At 45.1% G+C, this 17,579-nt stretch overlaps 1 protein-coding gene across 1 annotated transcript in view; it reads right to left on the bottom strand.

Moving 5' to 3' along the window:
- Positions 1–4,501: 4,501 nt before the first annotated feature.
- dgkb (diacylglycerol kinase, beta) overlaps positions 4,502–17,579 on the bottom strand; it is a 52,662-nt gene continuing 39,584 nt past the window's right edge. Inside the window, exons 20-24 of the mRNA XM_034554284.1 lie at positions 17,449–17,539; positions 16,057–16,252; positions 7,879–7,999; positions 7,683–7,743; positions 4,502–4,612 (exon numbers count right to left, since the gene is read on the bottom strand). Of these exons, the coding sequence (XP_034410175.1) occupies positions 4,502–4,612; positions 7,683–7,743; positions 7,879–7,999; positions 16,057–16,252; positions 17,449–17,539 (580 nt within the window). The remainder of the gene's footprint in view (positions 4,613–7,682; positions 7,744–7,878; positions 8,000–16,056; positions 16,253–17,448; positions 17,540–17,579) is intronic.

The raw sequence follows: 17,579 nt of genomic DNA, 5'->3' as shown, positions 1-17,579 counted from the left end.
TTAAAAAAAAGAAGAAGAAGAAAAAAAAAAAGGCACAGTTCAGTTTCGGGGATCTCTCGCCAGTGTTTTTGAGACGGAAAACTCGCCTCCGACAAAAACACCTCCAGCGATGCTGCAAAGTGAAGTTGACGGAGCGGCGCATCTCGTGCGTAAACCAGGGGCGAGCGGGGCTGCGGGAGCGCGCCGAAAGGTACGCGAGAGAATAAACTTGTGAAGCAGAGGAAGTGTGTGTGCGTGTGTGTGTGTGTGTGTGTGTGTGTGTGTGTGTGTGTGTTTGGGGCAACTTACCTCAGATGCCTCGCTTTTCATCCGCGCGCGGAGTGCCACGGAGCGGCTGCAGGATCCTCGCAGTCCCCGGCTGCTCGCATGCGCTTCCTCCTCCTCCTCCTCCTCCTCCTCCTCCTCCTCCTCCTCCACCGCCGCTCGCTGCGTTGCTTTCTGGCGGCTTTGGCGTCGCTCCTCCCGGGGGCCTCCCATGGAAACGAGCCGCGCTCCGCGTCCTATTGGTCGTCAACGTCTTTCACTGGATCAGATTGCTGGCAGTCAATCACGCACGGCTGCGGGCGGTACAAAAAAAAAAAAAAAGCACCGGAGAAGTCAAAGGGTAGTAACATTGTAGCGTCACGCTTTAAAAAAAAAAAAATAATAAAAAAATAATAAATTTTAAATTTGTCATGTTTTTGGAAGTTACAAACATGCAAACCATGCACCTGCACACCCCTCCCCTTTCTCTCTCTCACGCACACACGCACACACACACACACACACACTCCTCTCCCGGTCAAGTTTGTGTCCATGGTAACCGTGTTGAAGAGTCTCCGGTCCGGAGGGACTCGCTTTAAGCTCGTCGCTCTCCGGTAAGGGATACATTGTTGCGCCCGCAGAAGGCGCTGACCCGGAAGTCAAGCTCAGGTCAGCGAGCAAAAACCATAGCACAGCTTCCCATAAAACTAAGCACTGCTGCTTACTAACACGCACACGCACACGCACACACACGTACACACGCACACGTACACGCACACAAGCTTAAAGCTGGTGCAGTGCTGAAAGTTCCCATCATGCTGTTTTCCTGTAGCTTCCTGGTTTGCAACAATGCAGCTATTCACACAGCTAACGTTACCGTTTAGAGTTTTAAATATTGTGTATTAACGCGTGAGCACAAGACCAGCAGTCAGTAACTTCGCTAGCTTACTAGTTGACGGCACCAGAACATAACAGATATTAAATAAATCTAAAAACCCAACATAAAACACCCCCTAAGCTAGCATGAAATGCTTTAAAATCATTGGTTTTGGTGAAATTAAATACAACTTGATAGAAATGTGAGCTAAATAAGTAACTTATTAAGCTCAGCTAACAGGTGACGTTATGCTATTGTTTCCTAAATCTAAACGGCTATGAAAGCTGTCTAGCAACACACCTGCAACATATATCGTTACCTTTTTCTTCTCTTTAAGACAAAATTGTGTTGATAATACTCAATGCATTTTATTGTGACGTACCTTGCCTTGTTAATGGCGTCCTTTCTGACCAGCTTGTCATATAACAAAAGATAAAACAATATTAATTGATGGCACGTCTAATGGAGGAAAGTAATGTTGCACATCACAACCAGGAAGAAGCTAGATTTGTACACACACTGGCGCAGGACACATCTAGGATAAACCCCCGAAAGGGAGCTTTACCATTGCATTAAACACTTGACTGAAAGACGGACATATCGGAAGTCAGCAGTGGTCACGCTGATGCCATCTTGGATCCACGCAGGGTTCCATTACCAGGCAGGTGAAGTGGATGTGAACTGATGCGCTGTGTCACACCGGCTGAACCCCTCCGAGGACGAAGAAACGCAGTTCAAGTGCAGGCGTCCGACCCGTCTGACATCGAGACACACGGTAAACAAAGTGCCACTCAGCGGTGGCATGGAGAGATTTATTTTTGGTCTTGCTGGTACTCCAGTCTGAAAGGGCCCTTCAGTTAACTTCATTGAATTTATTTGTATTTTTTTTTTCCGTGGGGTACTTATTTGGTAGAAATTGTAATAACCAAAAAGAGTGTAACGTGTTCTCTGCATAGACTTAAGTGTGCGGGTATCAATTCTACCAGTTTTTATATACATTATATTATTATATATAACGACCGACAATGTTGTAACAGGTCATTTGATTCAAGAAATGTTGGTATAGGTGAGCGCTAATATACTCAACATTGATAACACTTGCTTAGTCCTAAATAATACATTATTAGAACACTTCATTTGTTATTCTGTGACTCTGTTTTGTAATTGAAATCTACAGTCATTTACCATCACCGCAACTGATTAATGAAAATTAGATAACATTTCTTCATGGAGTGCAGTTAGTGACAGTGTGGGCTCCCATGGTAACATAGCCCTGACAGCTGGGTGGACGCAGTGGGGGGGGGGGGGGGAGGCTTAGTGAAGGGTCAATTAGCTGTCATCCGCTACAGTTAAAAAACTTAATCATGAGCTACGGTTACAAAGCCAATTTGTTAGCTGCGCTATATCGAGTTAGCTGTCGTAAGCTACCGTTCGACAGGTAATTCGTTAGCTACAGTTGGGGGGGGTCTACCGTAGCTTCGTCTCTTTCTCTGCTCCGTCTAACGTAGAACACAAGACTGAGTACGTCAGAGCTGCCAATAACGTTTTTGGAAACTCATGCACAAAAGGTAACACCCACAACGATGTCAAACAGCAACATTTTTTTATTATTATTATTCATCATCATTTCCATTAGCACTTTTCCCAGTCAACATTGGCAGGCAGAATTAGTTTTTAGGCAGAACAACATAATGTGAGTTCCAGAGTGAAAGCAGTAAGCGGGGAAATAAATAAATACTGTGTACAAAAATACAACTTCACTGTACAAACGCAGCACCCTAAAAAGCCAAAACAAAGATGGGCGACTCGTCAGATCCGTCTCCACTGGCATATGGCACTTTTAAAGACTGAAACATTCGAGACTAAGGAGTGCAATTAATTTTTTTTAAAAACAACACGTTTAACCCAAGTTTGTCACACCGGTAGGTCATTAAGAAATCCCCCCAAATGTGTCTTTAAATGCAGAAATGTACTGAATAACGACCATTACCATCCAGAATAATGCTATCTGTCTGTATAAAGGAGACTTTCATGAACTAAGCACTTTAAATGAAAGATCAAATTTGTAAAAAGGTGAGTCCATTAATTCATTTTGTAGAAACCGCGTGCACGCGTCAGTAAAATGCCTTCCGAAAAACTGTAATTATTGGACGGGATTGATTTTCAGTATTTCTTCCAATGAATCAAGCCCGTGCATATATATGTCAATAGTCATTTTGTTTTTAGACCTTAATTGTTCAACGTGCGCTTTTATGCCCAGCGGACTGTAAACACTCAGCCGTAGACTTCAGAGCAGATCAATGACCACTCAAACTGCCTCTTGTGAATATCCACCTCTCCCGGTTACTGTATCTACTATTTTTTTACTGCTGCTTTTTTCACTTTAGTTTAAAAGTACCTGAGTACCTGTTCATAAAAAATAAAAAAAATACAGGATCCAATAAAAATGCAGCCATCTTATAACATATGATATGGTTTATAAACCGAGCAGCACTGAAGACGTAGATAAAAAAAGAAAAAAGATCAATTTCCACAAGTGTCAAAACAGATCTCGGTCACTCATGCGACAGAAAGTGTGCACACAATTGGGTAAAACCGTCTGGAAAATCTCTCGTGCGACGTAAAACAAAGAAGCGTCATGCATTTTTCATGAGGATCAATAATCATTCCTAATCTTTTTTTTTCACCGCTGACGGAGCGGCAAAAAACACGGCAGATCAAAACATGACAAGGGGGTGACTCGCGGGTACCGTTAAGAAGAAAGCGAAAGCGATTCTCTCGTCTTTTTTTTTTTTTCCCACGACTTGAAGACATTTTTCTGCGAGTGAAGCGTCCAGCGGAAGAAACGCCGAGCAAACGTACGAAACACTTGGGGGAAAAAGATCAGCTGAAAAGCTCCAGATATGTCGGCTCCAACAGCGGCAACCTCTTTTCCCCGTCCGTCATGCATCACGGGGCTATGCAAATGCTAAAAAAAACAAAAAAACATCAATAGCAGCAAAATATGAATAAATAAATAAATACATCATATTACAAAAACACATTCATCTGAGGTTCTGGCACAGATCACAACAGCAAAAATAAAAACAAACTGGACCTCCCGAAATAGCTTTCAAATAGCTTTTTGGAGCTAAACTACTCTACACGCTGTAGGCCGAAAGCGCCGCTCCCAAACACGCCTCAGCCCGAGTCAAATTTCCGGCGTCTCCACTGAACCTACGTGTTTGCTACGTTGCTCTGGGATGTCAACGGGCATCAAAGACCCCCCTCCCTTCACCAACGGTGGGAGCGAGTGCCGATCAACTCTGTGGCCGCTGTCCAGCAAGGTGCTTTGTGAGGACTCGGGGGGTCGGGGGGGGGAGAAAAAAGGTCTAGAACCGATCAGTCTTGAACCGATCTCTCGGTGCGCGTTCGTCTGATGACGGAGAAGAAGCTGCGGCATTGCGGCGGTCCGATCAGCATGGGGGCCTGGTTCTTGTGGACGATCTCGATCTGGTGTTGGGAGAGAAGCGAAGAGGCCGAGGTTAAGTGGCTGCATTACAGGACAAAAAAAAGGTATGTAAGGAAAAGGAAGTAAGGGAGCTGATACCATTTCAGATCCCCCCCTTCTTCCTTTGATAATATTAGGACTGATCGATTTTGATAATCTATTTATAATTGAAGTAATTCTTTAAGGTTTGAAAATGTGAAGATGTGCAGTGTTTTCTCGGTTTTGTGTAGTAGTGAGTTAAATATATTTAGGTTTGGATTGTTGGGCAGACAAAACAATACTTTTCATGGGTCTTTTCACACAAAGATAATCAACATTAACTGATAAGAGAAAACAATACATACCAGTGCTGAATATTAATCAATCTAACAATAATTTACCATTAATATATATCTGCTTTTATATAATATTACTTCCTTTTCAGCCAGGGTTATGGTGCATGAACTCCTGATTATCCTTTGCCTCTTTTATTTTAGTGCAAAAAATAGAAATCCTGTAAAAGTATTCACAATGGTTGGGTCAAACCTCCCCTTGTCCCTTGTCCACTTATACAGAACAGAAATATCAAAAAGGTGGTTTTGCGCGTCGTTAAATATACAGAGAAAATTCATGTTGTCAAGGGGTCTTTTGACTCTTGAGTGCTGCCCTTTGGATAAAAAGGCTCCATTTTCTACCACACTATGGATCCATCCAGCACTTTCAAATTACAGGGTATGCATTCATCCTTCTGGAGCTCCCTTTTACGCTGCACCCGACCGTTCCTTCTGGGTTCAAACACCAAATGTATTTCTCCTTTCGGTTTAGCAAAACGTGGATATTTGTCATGACTTTGTCTCAACGTCTCAATGTGTAGCTCGGCTATGAGGAAAACCCAAAAGTATTAAAGCCTATCGCTACAACAGCTGTTCAGCACACAAAAGCACATATCAACAGTGTTTTGGTAGTTACTCTCACAGGGTAGACAAATGTCCAGCCAGTTCATCTAAAGAGTGCATTAAACCAACCTCTGTCTGTCTGCTAGCTAGAAGCTTAAAACATGTTTTTGGGGGGTAAAGGATGCTAAGCTAGCGATGCTAAGCTAGCGATGCTAAGCTAGCGACGCTAAGCAAAGTAATTGCAATTCTTCTATAAAAGACAAGATACGGTAAGATAACGATGCAATGCAGAAGGTGAATAAAACAAAGTCGTTTTTATTCTACCCACATAACGTAAGTCAGGCATGGAGTCCACTACAATGGGTCCATGTGGGTTCTTGTCAAATGGGGGCCCGTTTGGTCCTTGACGTGACAAACTTTGAGGATCCCTGGGGTTCACGTTCACAATTTGTGGAAGCATTAAGCTGGATTTATGGGTATAATATCGAACAATAGCCCGCCATTTCTGTAGAAGGTTGACATTATAGATCAGTGGAACAACAAATACCAACCATTAAATTAAGGGTTTTCACATCAAGTATAATATTCATTATACTATTGCACTAACCGCAGCAATGGGGAGAGCAAACGCTCACATCGGCATTAAAGGGAGCACGCTCACTTCAAAGGAAAGCTGCCATTTGTTGTACTTGCACTCTGAATTACTCCGTAGTAATTACCAGCGTTTGCTGGCTTTCTGCTATCATTAAACATGATTGAGCTGGATGCTGAGGATGTGCATTTTAAAAAAAATACAAAAACATGATAACCTTTTATAGGGAAGACAACGGCCACGTGACGAGGATCTAAAGGAATACCTGAAATGCATTTGGAGGGTAACTGAGCTCTGTTTTAAATATGCAACATGGAGCATCTATATATTCAGAGCCCCAGATACAGAACAATGTGCCTCCTAGAAATTAAAAACAATTAGAACAAATTATCTATTTATTGTTCTCCCTCTTGTCATCAATCAGCCAAACTAAGGGAACTAAAAGGGTTTTATATTTGAAATAAATATATATTCATCCATCCATTTATATTTATATTATAGTGTATACATTTACCAGAATTTCAGTTCGTAGCTGTTATTTCAGACCCAGTTATCAAAGAGACAGCGATGCATGTCATATGTCACTTGGAAATGCAAATGGTTGGATAGGTGTTAAATATGTTATGCACACGGAGGAACTGAGAAGCATTTGCATAGATGTTGTGGTTAATAATTAGTGGATGAACATCCCATTTGAACCGCGGTGTTTTTATGTGGATTTAACAGGTCGACTGATTCAAATTCAGCTCCGACATACAGTATGAATAAGTCGCTGTGGAAATCGTCGCGGCGACAATTATGGATAACTTTGCCGCTCTGGAGTCGTGCCGGCGGATGCCGAGAGCACTTAACGCGCTACTCGTTTTGTCACGCACTGTTTTGCTTCTTCTGTCGCTTTGCCTGAGCGATCCATATGTAAATCTCCGCAGCACTTCATCTGCGGCGGCGTCGTAATTAAAAACACAACCCTAATGAACGCAAACTGAGGAATTTCTATTTTATCGGAGAATCAACGACGTGGTCGGAGGGCAAAACACTCGTGTTTGAGACGCAATGAGGAGAAGACTTGTGTCATTATTACATATTGGTTGTGACTTAATGCACAAAGCAATGATCTGTAGTAATAACGGAAGGAACAGATACGGCACTAGATTCATATTCTAAGACCTTTTCTGCAGTAATGCACTTATGAATCCGATTGTGTCTTTGTTTTTCATTTATATATATATATTTATTATATCAACCTGCTCAGAAACTATAAGCAACCTGGGTAAACACCAGTATTAACATTGTAATAATGTTAATTATAGTGCGTTGTCTGTTATAAATACGTAAAGTAAAGTTATGCGAGGTAACATCGAGCCTTTAAACCATCACAAAATGTGTATTTTATGAAACATCAGGCGTAGTTCAGACACACGGTGCACATTGGAGTGATTGACATGTCTGTGAGGGTTATCGATAGATGCCACACGTGGTGGTTTCAGTTATTCCGTTGGGTTGGAGCCGTTTATGATGAGCGTCACCCGAGGTCACCAAACTTCACCCCTGAACCAGTGCGGATCACACTTGTGGACGATGCTAAAAAACCTTTTAACGACTCACCGTGCAGGGAGTCTGCATCCAGGGTTCGCCGTCGATCTGCATCGGGAGGGATTTACTGGTGCTGCCGGTGAAAAAAAAAATATATATTTTTATTAAACTGCAGACTTTTTCATCTCCAGGCCAAAAGATTGTTGTCGCTGACCCAATAGAAACACATTATATTCACAAGAAAGATGGGGTCGGGCTAAGCGCTCACCTAATGGTCACGGAGGAGCACTGTGCCAGGCGCCGCCCGGCGCTCTTCAGGCCGGTGTAGATCTGACCCATCTCCATGGCTCCTTCCAGCCCCACCACCTCCAGCAGCTGGTCGGACAGGTCTAAGGCACAGAGAACAGACCGGTAAACAAAGCGTAGAGTCGTCTGAACCAGAGCGGCAGCTGTCATGGAACTAGCCATGGTCAAGGAACTAGCCGTGGTCATGGAACTAGCCGTGGTCAAGGAACTAGCTGTGGTCATGGAACTAGCTGTGGTCATGGAACTAGCAGTGGTTATGGAACTAGCTGTGGTCAAGGAACTAGCTGTGGTCATGGAACTAGCTGTGGTCATGGAACTAGCAGTGGTTATGGAACTAGCTGTGGTCAAGGAACTAGCTGTGGTCATGGAACTAGCTGTGGTCATGGAACTAGCTGTGGTCATGGAACTAGCAGTGGTTATGGAACTAGCCGTGGTCAAGGAACTAGCTGTGGTCATGGAACTAGCTGTGGTCATGGAACTAGCAGTGGTCAAGGAACTAGCTGTGGTCATGGAACTAGCTGTGGTCATGGAACTAGCAGTGGTTATGGAACTAGCTGTGGTCATGGAACTAGCAGTGGTTATGGAACTAGCTGTGGTCATGGAACTAGCTGTGGTCATGGAACTAGCTGTGGTCAAGGAACTAGCTGTGGTCATGGAACTAGCTGTGGTCATGGAACTAGCTGTGGTCAAGGAACTAGCTGTGGTCATGGAACTAGCTGTGGTCATGGAACTAGCAGTGGTTATGGAACTAGCTGTGGTCATGGAACTAGCAGTGGTTATGGAACTAGCTGTGGTTATGGAACTAGCCGTGGTTATGGAACTAGCCGTGGTTATGGAACTAGCCGTGGTTATGGAACTAGCAGTGGTCATGGAACTAGCCGTGGTCATGGAACTAGCCGTGGTTATGGAACTAGCCGTGGTTATGGAACTAGCAGTGGTCAAGGAACTAGCCGTGGTCATGGAACTAGCCGTGGTCAAGGAACTAGCCGTGGTCAAGGAACTAGCCGTGGTCATGGAACTAGCCGTGGTTATGGGACTAGCCGTGGTCATGGAACTAGCCGTGGTTATGGAACTAGCAGTGGTCAAGGAACTAGCCGTGGTCAAGGAACTAGCCGTGGTCATGGAACTAGCCGTGGTCAAGGAACTAGCCGTGGTTATGGGACTAGCCGTGGTCATGGAACTAGCCGTGGTCAAGGAACTAGCCGTGGTCATGGAACTTGCCGTGGTCATGGGACTAGCCGTGGTTATGGGACTAGCCGTGGTTATGGAACTAGCCGTGGTCAAGGAACTAGCCGTGGTTATGGGACTAGCCGTGGTTATGGAACTAGCCGTGGTTATGGGACTAGCCGTGGTTATGGAACTAGCCGTGGTCATGGGACTAGCCGTGGTCAAGGAACTAGCCGTGGTCATGGAACTAGCCGTGGTCAAGGAACTAGCCGTGGTTATGGGACTAGCCGTGGTCAAGGAACTAGCCGTGGTCAAGGAACTAGCCGTGGTCATGGAACTTGCCGTGGTCATGGGACTAGCCGTGGTTATGGGACTAGCCGTGGTTATGGAACTAGCCGTGGTCAAGGAACTAGCCGTGGTCAAGGAACTAGCCGTGGTTATGGGACTAGCCATGGTTATGGAACTAGCCATGGTTATGGGACTAGCCATGGTTATGGAACTAGCCGTGGTCAAGGAACTAGCCGTGGTCATGGAACTAGCTGTGGTCAAGGAACTAGCCGTGGTCATGGAACTAGCCGTGGTTATGGGACTAGCCGTGGTTATGGAACTAGCCGTGGTTATGGGACTAGCCATGGTTATGGAACTAGCCGTGGTTATGGGACTAGCCATGGTTATGGAACTAGCCATGGTTATGGGACTAGCCGTGGTTATGGAACTAGCCGTGGTCAAGGAACTAGCCGTGGTCATGGAACTAGCCGTGGTTATGGGACTAGCCGTGGTTATGGGACTAGCCGTGGTCATGGAACTAGCCGTGGTCATGGAACTAGCCGTGGTCATGGAACTAGCCGTGGTCATGGAACTAGCCGTGGTTATGGAACTAGCCGTGGTTATGGGACTAGCCATGGTTATGGAACTAGCCATGGTTATGGGACTAGCCGTGGTTATGGAACTAGCCGTGGTCAAGGAACTAGCCGTGGTCATGGAACTAGCCGTGGTTATGGGACTAGCCGTGGTTATGGGACTAGCCGTGGTCATGGAACTAGCCGTGGTCATGGAACTAGCCGTGGTCATGGAACTAGCCGTGGTCATGGAACTAGCCGTGGTTATGGAACTAGCCGTGGTCATGGAACTAGCCGTGGTTATGGAACTAGCCGTGGTTATTGGACTAGCCGTGGTCATGGAACTAGCCGTGGTCATGGAACTAGCCGTGGTCATGGAACTAGCCGTGGTTATGGAACTAGCCGTGGTCATGGAACTAGCCGTGGTTATGGAACTAGCCGTGGTTATGGGACTAGCCATGGTTATGGAACTAGCCGTGGTTATGGGACTAGCCGTGGTTATGGAACTAGCCGTGGTCATGGAACTAGCCGTGGTTATGGAACTAGCCGTGGTTATTGGACTAGCCGTGGTCATGGAACTAGCTGTGGTCAAGGAACTAGCTGTGGTCATGGAACTAGCCGTGGTCATGGAACTAGCCGTGGTTATGGAACTAGCCGTGGTCAAGGAACTAGCTGTGGTCATGGAACTAGCCGTGGTTATGGAACTAGCCGTGGTCATTGAACTAGCCGTGGTTATGGAACTAGCCGTGGTCAAGGAACTAGCCGTGGTCATGGAACTAGCCGTGGTCAAGGAACTAGCCGTGGTCATGGAACTAGCCGTGGTCATGGAACTAGCCGTGGTTATGGAACTAGCCGTGGTTATGGAACTAGCCGTGGTCAAGGAACTAGCTGTGGTCATGGAACTAGCCGTGGTCATGGAACTAGCCGTGGTCATGGAACTAGCCGTGGTTATGGGACTAGCCGTGGTCATGGAACTAGCTGTGGTCATGGAACTAGCCGTGGTTATGGAACTAGCTGTGGTCATGGAACTAGCTGTGGTCATGGAACTAGCCGTGGTCAAGGAACTAGCCGTGGTCATGGAACTAGCCGTGGTCATGGAACTAGCCGTGGTCATAGGACTAGCTGCTGTTGTATGAAAAGGAAAAATGTTTTCCGATTGGTTCAAAAGTCTAAAAAATGTGCCGAGGGTTTTGTGCAAATATCTAACTGTACAACTTTGATATTTTTTATTATCCATAGTCAAAGTCAGGGTTTTTCTTTCAATTCTTAATCCTCCTTTTTATTAAATTCAGAAATACCAAATACTTGATTGTGCTCCTTGTAGATCCTGAGGTTCAGACATTTTCTTGTGATACTATGTTACTATTGCTATTTAGGGCACATACAAATACTGTTTTTTTCAAAAAATAAAATTGAAAAAACAATATCCACATATGTCCAAAAAACATATATAATGATAAAAGCTCAATTTTCCACGCCGATTGTAAAATGTTCTTCTGCTTTTGTAATTCCACTCAAGGGAATTACAAAATGTCACTTGCAGGCTGAAATGGGTTAATATCTAAAACCTAGAAAAATGAGAACAAAGTGCCTTAAAAGTAAAATCATAGCTTTGCAGCGTTTTGTACCGGAACATATGCAAAAATGGTTCAATTGACGGTTAAATAAATACAAAATGTTCATTCAATCTTGATGAAGGAAAGAGAAGGAGAGAGAGAAGAACACAATGTCATGTTCCTCACTTAAAAATACAGTGAAAAAAAAAAAAAGAGAAAAGAAGAGGCTACAAAAACAAAAAGATAATTAAATAGATCGCAGTGGCAACGCAAAGCAATCTCGAGGGTATTGTAATTATTAATTTCTCTTCTGTATTGCCGTCATGAGCATTGATTTCTGCCCCTGCTGGAGGCCCAGTGTCACGCAGGGCCCATCTGCTTCAGGGGCCGCTCTGCCTCCACCGACTCGTCCCTCAACGCGTCGGGAAGCCGCCGCCTCGCTGCCGGGAGCTCACCGACACACTAATTGAAACTTAAGAACCCATTTATTTATTTATTTTTGTACCCGCCGTGCGTGCGTGTGAGCGAAGTCGGGCTTCGCTGTCACCGAGCCGCGTCGGGTTTCCTGAAGGAGTGTCGCGGGCGACGTCGTCGTTGTCGTGAGGTGTCGTCGAGCTGTCGCCGCGGTGATGGACACGCGTCCGCCCCGATCTCGGCGTGCGCTGCTTTCCAGGGTCGGCGCGGAGAGGACGTGTGCGTGCACATGCCCAGCAGGTTGACCTGCCGACGCCGGGTTTTAAAGCCGCTTCACCTCCCCCTCCCCCCCCCTCCCAACACAACCCCCTCTATTGTGACTTCTCACGTTGACGCTGACGGCTCACACGGGCCCACGCCGACACGTGTGATGGACGGCGTCGCCATAGCGATAGGGATTCCTTGTTGCCCCGGGCTACAAAAGACCCAGCATTCCCAAGAGACCATTGGAAAGACCATCGCGCCTCTCTGCTGAACACAGCGAGGCCAGAAGCCGCTTCAACCGGATGTTTCATAGAAACACATGAACACACGTTTGACCTGCACGTTTTTTTTCTTAGATTACAACAACATTTTGGGATAAAAATGTTGCCGCAGGACTCAAATGTGGGTTTGTTTGAGGAGTTCTTTGGATGAACTCCAAGGCACACTCTTTTAAAATGTCTTTATTGTCATGTCGTTGTTTCGTGAGACCTAAAAACAAAGTTTCTGCTTCAAGTCCTTTCGTCCAGAAAGTCAACCAGTGGCCGTTATTACATGATTGTGGTATTCCAGCAATAGAAATTCATATTTTGGTCTATTTGAAGAAATTACTAATGCAAAACGCACCGTTTACAGTCACAAACCACATGTGGAGCTTATCTAAAGAAATGGGAGGAAGGTAAATATGCCACCCAACCAAAATAGCAGACCACATAACCCCCCCGCCCCCCCGTATAACAACACATTGTTATTCGTGTGGAATTGTTCCTTTAAGATGTTTTGTTTTAACCAAAACCTGGAGAGAAAAAAATCATTTAAACTAAATAATTTGCAGACGCATGATTTATTTGTGACTTTCCATTTTGAATCAACAACCATTATTTCTTTTATTAGCGGTGCGAATGAAACACCTCGAACAATAATAAAAACAAAAAGGGGGGGGGGGTTCTGCCAAATTTAGAAGAAAAGCCATCGTGTTTACTTCCTCGTGACAAACCGGGAGAGGAGCGGAGTCACCTCGCTGTTTACGCAAGAAGGATGTTGAAATATTAACACGCGAGCAGCCTGAAGGCCAAATATAAACCGAAACACCCTCTCACCCGACCGACAATCAACATTATGGGAAGTGTTGAAGGCAATATTTGACTGCGATAAACAAACAAAAAGGCGCCGGTGGTGACGAAGCAGAATTTAGAGAAAGAGTCGTGTGAATGAGAGCCCCCCCCCCCCCCCCCCCCCCCCCCCCCCGTATGGGAGAGTGTGTGGGGTAAGAAACAGGCGTCCTTGTCGCTGTCAAACAACTACCTGTCGAGGACGGAGCAGGACCAGCGGCCGATCAGCGGAAAGTAAAACTAAAGAGGAATGGCGGGGGCAGGTGGGGAGGAGGAGGAGGAGGAGAGGGTGTGGAGGCCAATCCTCCAATGAAAGCTTCACGGAGCTTGTCGTGGGGCATCAGTCCCAAGCGTCAGCCCCTCCACCCACGCATTGGACCCCCCACTTCCACCCCACTCCTTCCCCCAGCGAAAAAAACCCTCAGTCCCGTTCTAAATAATTCACTCCGCAGCCATTCCCTTCCACCTGAGGGGCTTGTCTCCTGGCGTCACCAGCGGGACGATTTAACAGCTCCCGAAAGGTCAGGTTTCTTTTTTTTATTTTTTATTCTGCAGCCACCCATCCACAGACACACACACACACACACACACACAATAATCCCCGTGCATCGCGCTCTGCGGTGCCCCCTCTGGGCTAATGCACTCCTGTGTTTACCTCTAAGTACGTCAGTCTCTTGATCTGACAGGTTAGAAGGCTCACCTTGAGGGCACCTTCCACAAGGGCATCCACACACACACACACACACACACACACACACATCAATAAACAGGCACAAACAGACGTAGTGGCACGCGCATACACACTCCCCGCTCACACTAAGTGCCTTTCCAGGTTCAGACGGTGGCCTCCCTTTTTTACTTTTTTTTTTTTAATTCCCTCTGATTGATTTTTTTTTTCAGGGATTAATGGAGTGTTATTGTCGCAAAGTTGGGCTTTGAATTGATCAACGATCACCCTCACATTCTGGGCCGCCCCCGCACCTTCATCTAACACTCACATCGCCCCGTTTGGGAAGTACAAGCATCCCAGCATGCAGCAGCACCTGTAAGAAGATAGTCGGTTTTGCTTTGGTTGATATTAGTTGTTTTACAAACTCTCTTAAACTTCTGAAATCCAAAGGACTTTAAAAAAAAGGGAATCTCATCAGGAAAAACATTATAAAGCTTCATAGATACCACAATCTCACCACGAAACCTAAAAACATACCGTGCATCACCTGAGTGGGCAGGAGTTAGACATGATAGGGAAATAAAACACACACAAAAACTCCAGGAGGCAATTACTCATTTCTGAGGAGAAAAGTACATTTATGCATGTATGTTTTCATTCTCGTATTTGCGGTTAGGCATCGACCTCAAATGGTTAAAGTTAGGCATCGACCTCAAATGGTTAAAGTTAGGCATCGACCTCAAATGGTTAAAGTTGGGCATCGATATCAAATGGTTAAAGTTAGGCATCGATATCAAATGGTTAAAGTTAGGCATCGATATCAAATGGTTAAAGTTAGACATCGATATCAAATGGTTAAAGTTAGGCATCGATATCAAATGGTTAAGGTTAGGCATCGATATCAAATGGTTAAAGTTAGGCATCGATATCAAATGGTTAAGGTTAGGCATCGATATCAAATGGTTAAAGTTAGGCATCGATATCAAATGGTTAAAGTTAGACATCGATATCAAATGGTTAAAGTTAGACATCGATATCAAATGGTTAAGGTTAGGCATCGATATCAAATGGTTAAAGTTAGGCATCGATATCAAATGGTTAAAGTTAGACATCGATATCAAATGGTTAAAGTTAGACATCGATATCAAATGGTTAAAGTTAGACATCGATATCAAATGGTTAAAGTTAGACATCGATATCAAATGGTTAAGGTTAGGCATCGACCTCCAAGGCTACAGGGGACCATCCGGTCATCCGGGGACCATGAATGTACTAAATTCCAAGTCTTAAGTAGTTTTTTGCATGGTGATATTAATACCTTTTGCATAGTTTTGGAATCCTTCAACAATTCTGGATATTTCTTCCCCTTTAAACCACCATTTCAACAGTTATCACAGAGCAGCTGACTCATTCTGCTTGGTTCATTCATATATTCCCATTGACGGGCTTCCTTTTGACGTAAATGGATTCAGGGGAATGCCTAACCCCCCCCCCCCCCCCACCCCCCAACAGTCCGCTCCTATTAACTGAGCCGGTCCACTGGAGCCTACACAAACCATTAATACACAAGTGACAGTTCCAAACAGTGACATGGTTGTACCTCTTCTTTGCAAACAAAACCTGCTAGCTATAATTCACCTTGTCGTCGGTGAAATATTCATGCGCTCTGGAAAAGTTTGGTCGAAAGTGTACGCTTTGATCTGTCTGATAGGAGCAAGGACACGGGCTGTTGATGTGGGCTTCGGGCGAAAGAGCCTCCCGACACCGCTCGACGGACGCTTTTATCGCCCAATAGCGCAAACACACAACGATCTAAGTGCTGATTTGCCAAATAACCCACCGTGTGTCGAGCTTTCTGACTTTCAAACGCACATCTTTAAAAGATGTAGAGTTTTGGGAGGCTGAGCTTTGAGCTAAATGCTAACGTCACAATGACAATGTTCTGGGTACCCCGAGTGTGCAAAGGCGTTCAAACTCACAGTGGTATTTTCCATTATGTTATAACTCTTATTAGATTTTCGGGGGGGGGCTATGTGCTCTGATGGGCCTTCCTCTGCAGTGACAGCTGATTAATTAACCAACAGACAACCACAACAGTCATTCATGTATTCATTCTACTACCTTGAACCGCAAACGTGAGCTCCTTGGGGTCGAGCACCGGCGTCCTCTTGTCTTGGCTCTTTTTGCCCCCCTTGCGGTTACCCCTCCTCTTCTTGCTCTCGCCCCAAAGGTTGGAGCCGCCGTGCATGCTGGGGATGTTGAGAATGGCAATGCCTTCCAAGGAGATGCTGGTGAGGTCCAACGTAACGCCGTCGCACTTTTAGAAAGGAGAAAAGGTGACTTATGAGGCAAGAGGGTTGAAGTTGAAAGGTAGAAATATTCTCATCAGATGAGCGATACCTCAGTTAGCAGAAAAACCACGGTGTCTTTATCTGAAATTTGCTTAGTCAAATGTTGAATTATATATTTGAGTAATGTCCTACATCCAGCATCCAGGAGCCACCTCGCCTAAAACAAATAGAGGACTATCACCAGGTGAGAAAGCGTGGTGGACAGTCAGTCACCTGTTGTGTGCAACTTGTGTGAAACGGCAACTACGAACAAGGTCCAGACCCGATTGGATAACCCCAACCCTGACCCTGACTATCCGGAGTTCATATTTTAAAAGAAAAAGCGGCTTCGGACTGAGCCTGAACGTGTCTCTCTGCAGAGTAAAATGTCCCAAAAAAACCTGTTTGTTTAGTCCAGTTTGAGCCTGAACCTAAATCTGTATTTCTGATTGAACTGAGCCTAAATCTGTGTTTCTCTTCGAGCCTGAACCTAAATATGTGTTTCGGTCCAATGCTAAACCTATATCTCTTCTTTTTATTTAACATATACTTGTTTCTCTGTCTGATCCTGACACCCCCCCCCCCCATCTCTATGTGAGCTCTGGATCTGAATACCTGATCTGAACCCGAATCGGCCTCTTAGAAGGGGTTAACCTGAGTCTTTGTATACCACCATTCCTCTTGTCACGTTTGATCCGATTAAGCTGACAAAGGGCCAGTAAAACTCTAAATAGTGGGATTATATACCAGTATGGATCTTCCTACCTCCTCCGGTACTGTTGGTACTTATCAAGCGCTAATTAATGACGACCTCGGCACTCCGCGGATAGCTCGCAGAAGGGGGGAAAGATGAATTGCGCGGACACCGTCTTCATTATCACTCAATATCACACGCGGCAGGGTCGTGTAAGGCTAATTACCTGTATGTTGAACTGATGTTCAGTGGGAAGCGGCACAGATAGCCTTCACACATCAACACTCTGTCGGGGTGGATTTGAAAGTAGTACAAATTGGTGCCATTTAAAAGGAACGTGGGTTCACCGTTATTCATAGCTGAGAATTTATCTGAATTAATGTGCAAACAGGATATGATAATGATGTGTGATTGCCAGGGATTCACATAACAGGGCACATACAATCTGTGACTTTTGTTTTTCTTTTGTTTTCCTGTGGTTTGATTTACCTCAACCTCCAGAAAGTCGTGGAGCTTCTTACATGTGGCCGAAAAGGTTTCCGACGTGCCGAACTCAAAGTACCACAGCTTATTCTTTGTTCTGAAAGAAACAAAAGACAACAGGAACTGCAAAGGGATCA

The sequence above is a fragment of the Cyclopterus lumpus genome, chromosome 16 (genome assembly GCF_009769545.1).
Source record: "Cyclopterus lumpus isolate fCycLum1 chromosome 16, fCycLum1.pri, whole genome shotgun sequence".
Taxonomy (NCBI): domain Eukaryota; kingdom Metazoa; phylum Chordata; class Actinopteri; order Perciformes; family Cyclopteridae; genus Cyclopterus; species Cyclopterus lumpus.
Note: the sequence above shows the minus strand (reverse complement) of the source record. Positions and strands in the feature narration are given on the sequence as shown.